Raw genomic sequence first — 16,073 nt, forward strand, 5'->3', positions numbered from 1 at the left:
GCGATGGTCCCCCGAGGGTTGGTTCCCTGAGGGGTTTGCCACCACTGTAACCCTCAGACCGCCCGTGCTACTGCCCGAAGTAGTCTACGCCTGGCTGCCGCCAGGACGAACACTAGATCGCGGCAGAGGCAACGGAGTGTGGCCCGCAGCTCCGAGATGGTCATCTTCCCGCAATGGGAACATGACTCATCCGCGAACGCCACCTCAGCGTGTTTAATGCCCAGACACGTGAGGCAGCGATTGTGACCATCACCTGGCGCCAAGTAACGACCGCATCCAGAAACGCACGGGTGAAATGGCATCTTTAAAAAGACGATCCGTCGTCTTTACAAAGACGCGGTTATTGTACTCTTTTAGAGAAATTGGCTCTTTTAGGGAAATGGTCTTTTACGTGCTGAGACGCACAGGGGAAATGGCCGCTTGAAGCACGACAGGGGGTAGTGCAGCCTGAAGTGCGCAACCCACTCGAACACAGGAACGACCACCGCTGAAGCGCCGTCTGCCAACAGATGATGTTGTGCATGCCAATGTGCATTGGCTCGTTTAGTTTACACTCGAAGTGGATTGGTCTCTCTAAGCGAGATCCCAATTCGTCTGTCACCGACGTGACTCGTAGTGACCGACTGAAAGGGAACTATAAACAGTTATAATTCTAACTGTTGTGTGATATTCAGTGTGACATTTAAAGTTAATATATTGTTGCTGATATGTTTGTGCTTACTGGTATTGGACAGATTTCACATGTTTACAGTTGTGCTTCAAATGTGACATTGATCTTTTTTTGCGTTGTGTCCAAGTGTGAACAGAAAAATTGAACATTTTCAGTTCTGTTCAATTCTAAAAAAGGTACAAATCTATTTCACATTGTACCGTAAATGTAAAAAGGTGGATTGGAATTCAAGCGAATTTAAGTCAGTGTAATTCATCATTCATCATAATTGTGCATGATTAAGGGTAACTGAAAGAAGGTAAACTAAAAATGGTAGCATCTAGATGAAAGTCAAAAATATTAATCAAAGTACATCAATTTATACAACCAAGCCTATTTTATATAATAAAGCATGTTATTTTTTTTATTGTATTTAGAAATATAGAAATATTGCAGGTTACCAGTTTTTGCAGTGTAATAATCATACTTTTTTAAATAAAATAAAATAAAATAAATTTTGAATTGCACTCTATATAAACTGTATATGTGTGTGTGTGTGTGTGTGTGTGAAAAGTTAAAATAATAATGCTTACTTTTAAATTAGGAATAATCAAAATGTGATATTTTTTTTAAATGTATTATGAGATTTGTTGAAGATAAAATGATATTAATATAAACACGTTGGGATAGATAGGGTGTCTTATGCGTATTTAACTTATTCAGAGTCTCTGATGTGGGCCATATTTAAAGGGTCATGTGAACAGCCTGAACCCAAAATCTGAGGTTGGAATTAACAACAAATTTTTTTTTTAGATTTGACACTTTGGCTTGTACTGTGAATGTAGCCAAAGAAAGAGAATGCATGGTGAATGTTTCATGTCAAAATAACACTAACACTTTTTGGAAATGTCTCCTCAACTGTTGTTTCTATTGTCAGGTATCTTCTGTACCTGCAGCTGAAGAGAGACGTGTACCATGGTAGGCTGTTGTGTCCCTTCGCTGATGCTGCGTATCTTGGAGCCTGTATAGTACAGGGTAAGAATACAATCTCATCTTTAGACAATTTTGCAATCAATCACACTTTTCATTACATTTTCTGATGTAACCAAAAGCTTAAGTACTATTTGACATCAGACTCTGTCAGCAGCAGTAACACGGTGTTCCTGAGACATTTTCTTCTGGAAGGTTTTTAACTAATGAACAGTCATATTTCAATCCTCTTTACACATTTCCCTGCCCATAAAGTGACCAGCAAAGAGAGTTTCTGATGGATATGAATCTTATTTAGATCAGGAACAGATGAAAGTTGCAGATACATGGGCTCTTCAGCTTTTCATCTGGTCATTGATGAGTTTTTGTTTGTCTTGTTTTAGCTGAGCTTGGGGACTACGATCCTGAGGAACATCCTGCAGACTACATCAGCGACTTCAAGCTCTTCCCCAAACAGTCCCTCAAACTAGAGCGCAAGATCATGGAGATCCACCAGAATGAGCTGAGGTGAGAGGAAAAAAAACACCAAATTTAAGCCACATGCCCACTGTAGAACTACCATTCAAAAGTTTGGGATTGGTAAGATTTTTTAATGTTTTTGAAAGAGGTCTCTTATGCTCACAAAGGCTGCATTTATTTGCTCAAAAATACAGTAAAAATGTCAAAGCTGAATTTTCAGCGTCATTAGACTTCAGTGTCACATGATCCTTCAGAAATCATTCTAATATGCTGATTTGCTGGTCAAGAAACATTTCTGATTACAATCAATGTTGAAAACAGTTGTGCTTAATATTTTGTTCTAACAATTTAAGTCTTAAATGTCATTTTTTTGATCAGTTTAACATCTTTGCTGAATATTATTATTTTTTACTTTTTAACAGTATTGTACGTGTAACCTTAATAATTTAGAGTATATAGTATTAAAGATTTGGTGTGGCCTAGTTGTAGATCTTATTGTAAGATTGTGTTGTTTGTTTCTGTAGGGGACAGTGTCCTGCCCTCGCCGAGTTAAATCTTCTTCAGAGGGCTCACACACTGGACACGTATGGAGTCGACCCACATCCCTGCAAGGTACTGACTCGACCAAAAACATCTGTCATAGTAGTTGAACTTCATTTGCTGCTGAAAAAAAGTAAGAAGCTACACAATGAGCAAAGACGTCCATCTAGCAAATTTACATGAACAAAAAAAATTTAAAGGAATGCAATGCAATGGAATGCAAAAACCAATTTTGGTTTTAGCTGAAACATCATGAATCTGAAGCTTAATCTAATTCATTTCAGGATTTCACAGGATCCACAGCCTTCCTGGGATTCACTGCAAGAGGGTTTGTGGTTTTCCAGGGAAATAAGCGGATCCACCTTTTAAAATGGTAACCATCTTATCGTTTTTTTTTTTTATATCTTCACTTTTTCTCAGATTCACTTGCCATCACTACCTTACCTTACTCAGTGTAGTTTTCACAGACAAAAAAGGCTGACTGTCTGTTGTCATTAGTGTAGCAAGCACAGCTCAAACAAAAGTCACTTTTAAACCAATCAGCTTTATGTTGGTCAATGCAACGAATCCGTAAAATCCTTGAACATGCTGTGAAATCACCATAGGGAAATATTTTCACCTGGCACAAAATTTGGTTGGTTTTGTGGATTCCTATTGAAATAACTGGATTGTGTATGCAACAGTTTGGTGAACAACAGTAAAAATGACCTCACCATTAGTCTAGTGTCCCCTTTGTAGCTTATTCTGGAAAAAAACAAAAACAAAGTGCTAGTTCACCCAAAAATTAAAATTCTTTCATTAATTACTCACCCTCATGTCGTTCCAAACCTGTAAGACCTTCATTCATCTTCAGAACACAAATTAAAATATTTTTGATGAAATCCATGAGCTTTCTGACCCTCCACAGACAGAAATACAACTGAAATGTTCCCAGACCCAGAATAGTAGTAAGGACATCGGTAAAACAGTCCATGTGACATCAGTGGCTCAACCGTAACTTTATGAAGCTACTAGAATACTTTGGGCAAAGAAAACAAAAATGAAAATGTGTGTCAAGGACTGATGTGGAAGAGAACAAATTGTTGAATTTATTTTTCAACAATTTAGAATTTATTTTCATTATTTTTGTTTTCTTTGAGCACAAAAGTATTCTTGTCACTTCATAATATCACGGTTGAAACATTGATGTCACATGGACTATTTTAATGATGTCCTTACTACCTTTCTGGGCCTTGAACGTGTCAGTTGCGTTGCTGTCTCTATGCAGGGTCAGAAAGCTCTCGGATTTCATCAAAAATATCTTAATTTGTTTTCTGAAGATGTACGAAGGTCTTACGTCAGGTGTCACCAAACTTGATTCTGGAGGGCTGGGGTCTTGCAGAGTTGAGCTCCAACTTGCCTCAACACACCTGCCTGGAAGTTTCAAGTATACCTAGTAAGAACTTGATTAGCTGCTTCAGGTGTGTTTAATTAGGGTTGGAGCTAAACTCTGCAGGACACCGGCCCTCCAGGACTGAGTCTGGTGACCCCTGTCTTATGGGTTTGGAATGACATGAGGGTGAGTAATTAATGACAGAATTTTAATATTTTTGGTGAACTATCCCTTTAAGTCCTTATTGTCATCATGGATGATAACTATAATGATAACTATGACTGTAAAATTATAATAATTGTTCTAATTTTGTGAGTAATGATAACAATAACAACACAGAAAACAACATTTTCAGAATTATTATTTCCAGCTGATCAGAATCCACCCAACTTTAAACGAGCTTGAGCATTATAAGCGACAATAATAATAAACAGAAGTTACCTCTCCATTGCTGTATAGTTATTCTGATAGTTGCCATTTTTGGTGTAGGGGTATGTAAAGGCCCGTTCACACCAATAACTATAAAAATAACTATAGCCGTATTAGTTTCCACACCAATGGATGATAATGCTCTATTTGTGATAAGTGCATTGTGCAGTTTTGTCATCTGCTGTTTTAAATGCTAGAGCTCTTTTAAATTTGGGTTGATTCTGATTGGCTGCCAGTGTTTTTAATTGTTCATAAGCTGGAAAAAAAAGTTTTGATAGTGATTCCAATTACATTGTTCCTCGGTGTTGTTACTGTTAGCTGTGGTGTGAATTTCCTATTCTTGTGGAATGATAATGTTAGTTATCTTTGTCATTATAGTTATCCTCCTTGATGTAAACAGGCCTTAAACCTGAAATCAGACTCTGAGAACAAAGCAAAAAAAAAATAAAAATAAAATAAAAATAAAACAGTATACTGTATATAATATATCACGGATGTCTTGCCATTAAGCATCTCCAATGAAAGTCTTGAATATCTTTTAAAAATCTGATGCAATAACCTTGCAAATTGAGTTGCAACGAGGATCTGTTCTTCCTCAAAATCAGCTTGAGAGCTTGTAAATAAAACTGTTTCCCGACAGACAGTTGAAAGCCTGTGCGCTGTGACTCACAGGCATTATGTAAGGCCAGTTGATCAGCGGATGGGTGAGCGGTCTGTGGGTGCTCCTGATCTATATGACATATGAGGTTTTGTACGGTTGTTAACACCAGCTCACAGTCAACAAGCAGATGAATGCTTTTGAAGAGTTTCCCTCTCATAGCGTTAGAGTGTCTGTTGACATGAACCTTTTACATTGAACGCCTCACTTGTAACTTTCATTTGTATCCCTCACTCTTGCAGGGCAGATGTCAGCAAATTTAAGTTTGAAGGGAAAACGTTTTATGTGATTGGAGTGCAAAGAGAGGTAAGATACATTATCTTTTTAAAACTCTCATTCATTTTAGTCATATGGTTCATAATGCATTTACCCACCGTGTAATACCAATGAAACCGGACCTAAAACCATTCAGATTATCATTATGCTGTACATTACATCATGAGGACATTATAAACTCAATTTTATGTTATCTTACATTCATTTGAGAGCTTTGATAAACTCACTGGCATTGTCCTATATATTTATTAACATTCCCATGCCCCTATTCTTCATTCTACAATAATAAATAGCTGAAAACATAATTTAAATGATTCATAAAGAATAAAGCCTATTAAACAGGGTGACCATACATCCTCTTTTTCCCCACGTGTCCTAGCCGGGATTTCTACAAATTAAATGTCCTGGTTTTGGCTTTGTTTTCCTACTGACGGTTTCTTTACAGTCCTCATACATTATATGTACGTGTACATACATTGCTTTAACAGTTCTCTGTAGATCCTGCTTTATCGTACACTGTGATTGTTCGATTATGTATAATGCCTGCACACTAGGGCTGTCACTAACAATTATTTTGGTAATCGAGTAATCAGTCGATTATTCTGACAAATAATCTAGTAATCGGATTGCTATAATTCATTTTTTGTAGTAATAAAAATAGACCTAAGCAAACCGTAGCCTTTAAAATTACTTAAAATACATATATAATAGCAATGAGGCAATAATAATTAGTTCAAATAAAGTATCCAAAGCAAGTAATCATATGGTTTTATTGAACAAAACTGTTAAAATACATAATGTGTTATAAACAATAGAGCTAACGTACATTACGCATTATAACAAATGCCTGCAGGGGGCGCCAACTGCCTGACGATTGTTTTTATACTTTACAGCGCAATCTAATCCTTGTTTAATATTGACTAAACAACATTTTATTAAAATGTCTACTTTATCTTTGATATTTGGCCATTTCTTTACGACAGAAATGCTACAGCTACTGTAATTTCTTGAATATGTGGATATCAAAACGTGCAAACTCAGAGTGAGGGTTTGAGCTTTTATTTTGAAGTCGCGATGCACAGTTTGCATAATGGGAAAGATATTGATGTATTCTCCTGTGTTTGCGTAGGTTAGTAAATGATTTACCTTACAAATCTGATGAAATGGCGCACGTTACGTTCCCAGATGAACGTTATAATAAACCCAAACACACAGCAATATGCAGAGATGGAGTTTGATACGCTGCCTTCATATAAACGATAACAGTTCGTGTGGAGCAGCATTTACTGAGAACGGAGCCCCTCTGAGACGCATATTAAACCTGCATTGCATATATTTATTTAATTGAATCATAGCGTTTGTAAATTTACAATAGCATTGTGCTTTATTATGATTTTTAAATGGGTTTAATATATCATGCAGCCTTGGAAATCGTCTAATAATGTGTTTAATGGATTCTCGTCCATGGAATGCACCACTTCCGGTATTTTGCCGGTTACTCAGCACTGGCAAAATGCAATCTAGGATTTTTTTTATTTTTTTTTATTGAGTACTCGAATTGAATCGAGGAATCATGACAGCCCTACTGCACACTATTGGTCAAACTACTTTTCAGTCATTATCCTCAGTAAGTATGAAAACAACAGAAAAACAAAGCCAAAGCCCGGACATTTCTCCACATATGGTCACCCTACATCAAACCTTACCATTTTAATGCAGATATCAAAGTGGCTTTTTTTTGCCAGTACAGATTTCAGTCCTGTTCACACTAAGGACAATAATTGTAATGATAACTACAAGTATAAAGTTTTAATAATTGTTCTAATTATATAGGGTGTTCATACGTCCTCTTTTCCCCGGACATGTCCTCTTTCTGGACCTAAAAATATGCGTCCGGCCGGGATTTCTTAATCGCCCAAAATGTCCGGGATTCGGGTGTTTTCTTAATCCCACTCCCGCTGAATTTCTGACCATTGTTACCTGCTATGTGTTTCACTCCCGCGATTTTCGTGTCCACTCCTTTACACATTCTAATATTATATATAATTTTAGCGCATCGGGAAGCCGCTCTCAGTATGCGGAGCATTTAAATCTCTTTTCGAATGAGCGTGTGCGCTGTTCTCTTTCACTTTCGATTTCGCGATCACACGCACTCTGTGTAAAGGGAGCACATATTACAAGATCAGATATTTGTCAATGAGTTCAGGATCTGTTGAGCAGCAAATACTCCAGCATGATCTTGTCAGTCATCTCTCCTTATTCTCGACCTGTGATCAAAGCTGACTCCGGTAGCTCTTGTTGGATGCAGGGTTGTCAAGTCTGCGTTTTTTCCACAGAATTGGCCTACTTTTAAATTGTTGCCATGGGTTGATTTTCCCAAGTGGGTTAAAGGTTTGAAATATTGCATAAATTACATTTGACTGAAATGCTTGTATTGAAACATTTTGCATTCTAACTATGATAACACTTTCATTGACTTTTACATTAACTGTTCCCTCCTGGTGGAATGAACTCAATCCAAGCAGCTGAGTCTTTAATCATTTTCAAGAAACAGCTGAAAACATATCTCTTTCATCTTCATTTGACCCTCTAACTAGCGCTCTCTATTCTTATGCTGATTCAAATTTTATCAGCTTGTTTTTTTTTATTAAAAAAACTTGACCCTCTAACATTTGCACTCTCTATTCTATTTCTATTCTAACTACTTGTTTTATTTAAAAAAAGAGCCTTTAACACTAGCATTCTCTATTCTTTATCTATTCTTTCTACTTTTTTTCTTTTTATTTATTATAAATAATGACCTTCTAACACAAGCATTATCTATTCTTTTTCTGTTCTATTGACTTCTATCTATTATTTATTATAAAAAATAAAACAAGCAAGCAAACTAAAAAAAAACCTTGCTATGTATAATGTGTTACACTACTGTCCTCTTTTTGGAAAGCTAAAATATGGTCACCCTAAATTTTATATGAAAATAGAGACGTCCACATGACAACTATAATGATAACAAGGAACAATATCGTTGGAATCACTGTCAGAATGATTTTTTTCCCCAGCTGTTGAATGATAAAATTACTGAGAGTGAGAATCCACCTGACTTTGAAATGCTCAAGCATTTAAGGCTGCAGATGACAAAACTGCATATTATAATAGACAAAACATCCATTGGTGTGGGCACTAATATAATTATTGTTATAGTTATGGTTCTTGGTGTGAACAGGTCTTTATTCAGCGTCCTGTGCCTGTCATTCTGTTTGTGTGTCACGCTTTAAATCTAGTTTTACATGTGCTTCTGTCTTCTTTTCTCTGTGTGCACTTTTCCATTGCTGGTGAGTAAACATATACATCATGGCCATTGATGAACTCATGAATTATGACTATATAGCCTTAGTACATTTCCTCACCCACATATCTGTCCTGATTTTAATCAGTCTTTAGTTGTAGTGCCCAACATAGAGTATTCATGAGAATTTCACAGGCAACACTGTTAGAACTGCACAATTATGAAAAACATCCAGTATTTTACTGGATATTCTAATTAAAAATTATTCATTTTGATTTAGATTGGAATAACTTTTTTGCCATATTATCCTGTATACACTTAAACAATAGAAGGTAATTTTCCTAAATTCATTATACTTTCTCTTTTTATTACTCTGCTCTTGAGTGTTTTAGTAAATATTTTATGAATACTTTAAATAAATATTGTTGAAAAAAAAAGAATAAATATTTTTAAATAAATTATTGAAATAAATCCTAAATAAAATAAATCCTGAAGCCTTCTTTTTGGGAATGAATATAAATGCACTGCTATTACTGACATTGTTATAATAGAAAACTCAATTTATATACAACTTGACATCGTGCAGCCAAACTTTATATAGATTTAACACACTTTTATTGAAATAGTTTAAAACAGTGGTTCTCAACCAGGGGACCTTAACATGACTTAAATGTTTTAAAATAAGACAAAACAAGCATTAAAATAAGCTAAAAAAAATCAAGATATTACTAATTATGCCAGTCTCTACAATATTGCGAACAACAAAATTATACTCTATGTACACTTAATCCTTATCCAGTAAATCACAAATGACTTGGAGTCAAAAAGGTTGAGAACCACTGGTTTAAAGCTATGAAATATTTCTTAGGTTGCTTGTGAAGTTATGCATATTATATGATGGGTATGAAACTAAAGTGTTGTTGTATGTCTATATCTGTGTGTGTGTGATAGGTTCTTTCTGTACACTATATCATCGCCTGTCTGGCTCGCCACCCATGCAAGCCTGAGAGTCTCTGGGTTGATACTGTATGTGTGAGCAGTGAGAATCATTGTGTGCTGTTCTCACTGAAGTGTCTTTCTCTGCATGTTCACACACACACTTGAAAAGGATGTGTGTGCATTTACTTATACCAGACATGTGACTGTGTTTCACACACAAGTGCACACGTCTGTCTGTGATACACACTATTCTGCCCAGAAGTGTTGAAGCGCAGACTGTTCACTATCCACAGAGGTTGAGCAACAGCTGACCTGTTCTCCTACTCAAATCTCACAGAATGATTTCTGAATTATTATTCATATACTTAGAGTCAGGCATTTGAACAGACCTTAGAGACTTCTTACATAACTCATCCAGCACTATTTGCACTCCTGACATGAATTATACTTCAAACTGTGTGGCTTATTGAGGAATTTATTTGCATCTGGACAATAAAATTAGTACAAAAAACATTGTGTTTTTTTCCCTTCCTGTACATAATTTGTATATTTCATAAAGCAAAAATTAAATATAATAAAAATGGCAGTGTGTCAATATGATTATATGAGGCATTGCTTTTATTTATTAAAATGTATTTTATTTAACAATTACAAAATATTTTCATAGTTAAGTCATTATTGTTAATTTTTATAAAGAATTTCTCCCACCTCATTTATCAACAAAATCCTTTAAATGTCGACATCTACATGGAAATTTTTTTTTTTATATATGTAATTGCTATTTTTGCTGCTGTCTCTGGTTTCATTATTGCTATGATGCTCACAACTGAATCCAGTGTTTCTTATAAAAGTGTTCAACTTTTAACCTTTTATATTTAATTAAGTGATAGAATGTTAACAATGTAATAGACAATGGGTCACACACAAAGATAAAAGACCATTAACTCACATGAGAATAAAATAGTGCAATAAACAGATCTAAATAGCATTAAATGTAACACGGAACATCCTAATATGCATTACTGATAACAAAAAAATAAAATAAAAATAAATAAATAAATAAATAATTTATATAAAATTTTATTGTATGTGATGTATCACCAACTTGGAACATGGAACTCCATTGGAACACCAACAGGGAAACTGATCAATTTTACATACAGTATTATACAGTAAAATTGCATATAATGTGATGTTAAACTATAAAGGGCCTGATTTACTAACAGCTTGTGCCAATGCAAACCCTCTTTTGCTGTAAACAAACTACTGTCAGGATTTACTAAAGACATACAGCCAAACATTAGCAATGAAAAGGTGCAGACACAGTCATTTTTGCAGCTGAACTTCTTGCATATGCATTTGTAGGAGATTCACGCAAAATTTCTGGGAGGAGAGTATTTAAATGAATCATGCAATGCGATTTACTAAGGTTTGCGGTAGTCAATTTAGTGACATTATTTAACGCCCCCAAAAAAGCATGTCTTAACTCATTTTGCGCCTGTGTTTGTAGATTACACACACCTGATTATCATCGTCTCTAAGCTAATTTGCGCTGCTCTTGGTAGATTGCATTGGTCATTATGGAAATGATCCAGCTGTGTCTGTGTTCTTTAATTTGCACATTGTCAGTAGATCAACAGCAGAACTTGCACTCTCATGCTAATTTGACCTGTTTAGTAAATCACTTTTAGAGTTTTTCACTGTGGTGAAGTAACTTAGAGTTCCCTTTCTGTCGTTCACTTCGACGTTGTGTCGAGTGTACAACACTAGGGGTCGCTCTTGGGAGCCCAAACACCTCTGACATCTTTGAGAAAAGGCCAATGAAATTGGGTGTGCAGAATTTGCATGGCTGGCCACGCCCCGGACATCCGGGTATAAATAGGCCAGCATAGCATCTGCTCACTCGTTCTTTTTTTCGGAGCCGAATGCAGCGTCTCTCACTGAGAAGTTGCGATCATTCACCTCTCGATTCCTCGTGTGTCGAGTGTACAACACTAGGGGTCGCTCTTGGGAGCCCAAACACCTCTGACATCTTTGAGAAAAGGCCAATGAAATTGGGTGTGCAGAATTTGCATGGCTGGCCACGCCCCGGACATCCGGGTATAAATAGGCCAGCATAGCATCTGCTCACTCGTTCTTTTTTTCGGAGCCGAATGCAGCGTCTCTCACTGAGAAGTTGCGATCATTCACCTCTCGATTCCTCGTCGTTGGATCTAAGGCATGATCAGCGGTCTCTCCCTACTCATACACAGATAAGTGTTGTGAGAGTACCCCTGGGTGCTTCAACGGCGATCTCTAAAAGAGCAAATTTCCTCTAAAAGAGTACAATTTCTCTGTGAGCTACACGAGTGGAATTGTGTGTTACATCATGCCTTTCCGTCCGTGTGTTTCTGGTTTGCGGTTGGCACATCTCGACAGATGACTGGCACGAGTGTTGTATTCAGTGTTTGGGACGTGCTCACGCTGAGGCAGCGCTTGTGGATGGTTCGTGCCCCGCTTGCGAGGCACTTCCCATCGGCACGTTGCGCTTGCGGCTTGGGTTCTTCATCAAAAGACCCCGAGTCACCGCTGCAGCTTGCCGCTCTGGTCCTTCTACCTCCGGGTACAAGGCCGCAGCGATGTGCACCGCGGAAGAGCATGGGGAAGCGGGATCAGTTTCGCCGGAACAATCCCTGCGAGCTTCCCGTTCTTCCCTTGTTTTGTGTTTACCGGTCGAGTTTGAGAGCTCGTCCCTGGGCAGGCTCAATCTCTCATTTGGAGCTCGCGAGCAGGATGAGCTGTCGATCGCAGCATCGGAGGTCGGGCTCGAGCCACCGGAAGTAGATGACTCGGCTGAACAAGCACCTACGGGCGCTGAGCCTCAGTCAAAGGCTGACGCTGAGATGGCAGCCGTGCTTACACGGGCAGCCAAGAGCATCGGGCTGGAGTGGTCTCCCCCACCCTGCCCCGAGCGCTCGCTGCTGGACGATTGGTTTCTGGGTGCTGAGCGCGACACTAAGCCGCGCTCGGCCCCGGTGCCTTTCTTCCCGGAAGTGCACGAGGAGCTGACAAAATCGTGGAAGGCCCCTTTTTCAGCCAGAACATGGTACACCGGCTCCTCTGCCCTCACCACCCTCGATGGGGGTCCAGCGAGGGGGTATACGGAGGTTTCCCAGGTGGAGAGAGCGATTGCGGTGCATCTTTGCCCGCAAAACGCCGTCACCTGGCGAGGCCGCCCGAGACTCCCGTCCAGGGCCTGTAAGTTATCTTCATCCCTGGTAGCGAAGGCTTATTGGGCTTCTGGACAAGCTGCATCCGCCCTGCATGCCATAGTCATCCTGCAAGTCTACCAGGTCAAGGCGTTGAAAGAACTGCACGAGGGTGGTCCCAACCCAGAGGTACTGCAGGAACTGCGCTCAGCGACTGACTATGCCCTCCGGGGTACGAAGGTCACGGCGCAGGCTCTGGGGAGGGCGATGTCCACATTAGTGGTCCAGGAATGCCACCTGTGGCTCAACCTGGCTGAGATGTGGGAAGCCAAGAAAGTACGATTTCTTAACACCCCCATTTCACAGGTTGGTCTCTTTGGCGACACAAATGGAAGAATTTGCCCAGCAGATCTCCACAGTGAAGAAGCAGACAGAGGCCATCAAACACATCCATTTTGCCAGCCTGGATCCACTTCCGGCGTGGGGATGAGAGGTGGATTCGGCTCCACCACGGCTGTCTGCCACCTGGCAGATCGCCACCACCTGGTCAATAAAAGAGCAATTTCCTTCTTCTCTGGGTCACACACAGCTTTTTTGGCCCTCCCATTTGCGACGGCCAGATGCTGAAACCATGCATCAGAACCTGTTTGGACACAGACACTCCGTCTCCTCACATTCAGATGCAAAGGGTCTGTCACTCAGCCAACACGACGCATGCTGGCGAACTCATGTTCCCTCATCCGTTGGTGGCACATGTGACAGACCCTGCGGACAAGGCATTGTGTGTTTCACAGGGCGTTTCACCTCCTACCACAGCGCCTTCCATTCCGCTCAGCCACAGGAACCCTGCCCGAGGTACGTCGAACATGGTTCCTTTGAGACCGTTGGCAGGGTATCTGGACGCTTGGTCAAGCCTCTCCAATCCCTCCCGATGGCTCCTCAGAACCATTTGGCTCGGCTATGCAATTCAGTTTGCCAGGCGCCCGCCCAAGTTCAGGGGCATTCTGTTTACCTCAGTACGAGGCGAGAATGCTGCTGTTCTTCGGGCGGAGGTCGCAACCCTTCTCGGGAAGGGTGCAATCGAGCCTGTTCCCCTGGCCGAAATGAAGAAGGGGTTTTACAGCCCCTACTTCATTGTACCCAAGAAGGCCGGGGGGCTCAGACCAATCCTGGATTTGAGGACACTGAACCGGGTCCTACACAAGATTCCGTTTAGAATGTTAACCCTCAAGCACATATTAACATGTGTCAGAGATCAGGATTGGTTTGTGGCAATAGACCTGAAGGATGCGTACTTTCATGTCTCAATCCTACCAAGGCACAGGCCGTTTCTTCGGTTTGCCTTCGAAGGACGGGCATATCAGTACAAGGTTCTTCCCTTCGGGCTGTCCCTGTCTCCTCGCGTCTTTACTAAGATCGCGGAGGCTGCCCTTACCCCTCTCATGGAAGTGGGCATTCGCATTCTCAATTACCTCAACGACTGGCTAATCCTAGCTCACTCGCAAGAATTGGTTTGCGCATACAGGGACATGGTCCTCGACCACCTAGCCCGATTGGGACTTTGGGTGAACTGGGAAAAGAGCAAACTCTCCCCTGTGTAGAGTATCTCTTTTCTCGGTGTAGAATTGGACTCGGTTACGATGACTGCACGCCTCTCTCAGGATCGTGCTCAGTTAGCGCTGAAATGCTTGAGGGCTCTCAAGCAGAGAATGGCGGTCCCTTTCAAAAACTTTCAGAGGCTCCTGGGGCATATGGCGTTCTAAGCCGCAGTCACGCCGCTGGGACTGAGGCATATGAGACCGCTTCAGCACTGGCTTTGTACCAGAGTCCCGAGATGGGCATGGCATCACGGCATCACGGCTCACTCCGTGTGAACATCACACCGTTGTGTTGCCGTACCTTCAGTCCTTGGGAGGACATCTGTTTTCTATGGGCAGGAGTGCCCTTAGAACAGGTGTTTGCTTCATTGGAATCAACCCACTGCCAGTTGTGGTACTCCCTGACCGAGGCTCTCCTCGGCACGGACGCACTGGCTCACAGCTGGCCCAGGGGCCTACTCAAGTATGCGTTTCCCCCAGTGAGCCTCATTGCACAGACACTGTGCAAAGTCAGGGAAGACGGGGAACAGCTCCTTCTTGTGGCCCCTTATTGGCACAAGAGGACCTGGTTCTCAGAGCTCGTGCTCATGGCATCAGTTCCTCCCTGGCGAATTCTCCTGAGGAAGGACCTCCTTTATCAGGGGAAGGGCACAATTTGGCATTCTGCGCCCGGATCTCTGGAACCTTCATGTTTGGTCCCTGGATGCGACCAGGAGAAACTTAGAGACCTCTCACCAGCCATGGTGAATACCATAGGTCAGGCCAGAGCCCCCTCGACGAGGCGGTTGTACGACCTGAAGTGGTGCGTTTTCGTGAATTGGTATTCTTCCCAGGGGAAGGACCCTCGGAGATGTGGCATCGGATCTGTGCTCTCCTTCCTCCAAGGAGGCCTGGACAGGCACCTGTCTGTTTCTACACTTAAGGTGTACGTGGTTGCGATTGCGGCTAACCACGACACTGTGGGAGGCAGATTGGTGGGGAAGCACGATCTGGTTATCAGGTTCCTCAGAGGCGCCTGGAGGTTGAACCCTCCGAGGCCATGTCTCATTCCCTCTTGGGATCTCACTGTGGTCTTGCAGGCCTTACAGAGAGATCTGCTTGGGCCCCTTCAGTCAGTTGAGTTCAGTGCCCTCTCCATGAAGACGGCCCTCCTGACTGCGCTCACTTCTGTCAAGAGGGTGGGGGATCTCCAAGCCCTCTCCGTTAACGAATCATGCTTGGAGTTCGGGCTGGCAGACTCTCACGTTGTCCTGAGACCCCGGCCTGGATATGTGCCCAAGGTTCCCATCACTCCTTTCAGGAACCAGGTGGTAACATTGCAAGCTATCCCCTTCCAAGAAGGGGACCCCGACCTGTCTCTGTTGTGCCCAGTGCGAGCCCTACGCACATACCTAGATCGCACTCAGAGTTTCAGGAGTTCTGAACAGCTCTTTATCTGCTTCGGAGGACAGCAGAAGAGGAATGCTGTCTCCAGACAGAGGATCTCCCACTGGATTGTGGATGCGATCCGAACGGCCTATCAGGCCAGAGGCCTACCTTGCCCACTGGGAGTGAGGGCTCACGTGCACGCGCCCGCCTCTCATTCAGTAAAGATTAAAACTTAACACAGACTGTCAGGACGGACCTTTATGAAAAAATGGAAATGGAAATTTGTTTCATTTATACATAAGGATATGACCATAAACTGAA

The 16,073-nt window shown here is 41.2% G+C and overlaps 1 protein-coding gene across 1 annotated transcript in view; it reads left to right on the forward strand.

The window, feature by feature from the left end:
• LOC107755597 (FERM domain-containing protein 3) overlaps window positions 1-16,073 on the forward strand; it is a 66,192-nt gene that overhangs the window by 30,392 nt on the left and 19,727 nt on the right. The window contains 5 exon segments of the mRNA XM_016572486.1: window positions 1,587-1,684; window positions 2,023-2,146; window positions 2,623-2,710; window positions 2,923-3,011; window positions 5,340-5,403. Of these exon segments, the coding sequence (XP_016427972.1) occupies window positions 1,587-1,684; window positions 2,023-2,146; window positions 2,623-2,710; window positions 2,923-3,011; window positions 5,340-5,403 (463 nt within the window).

The sequence above is a fragment of the Sinocyclocheilus rhinocerous genome, unplaced genomic scaffold, assembly GCF_001515625.1.
Source record: "Sinocyclocheilus rhinocerous isolate Xijiao unplaced genomic scaffold, SAMN03320098_v1.1 scaffold652, whole genome shotgun sequence".
NCBI classification, from domain to species: domain Eukaryota; kingdom Metazoa; phylum Chordata; class Actinopteri; order Cypriniformes; family Cyprinidae; genus Sinocyclocheilus; species Sinocyclocheilus rhinocerous.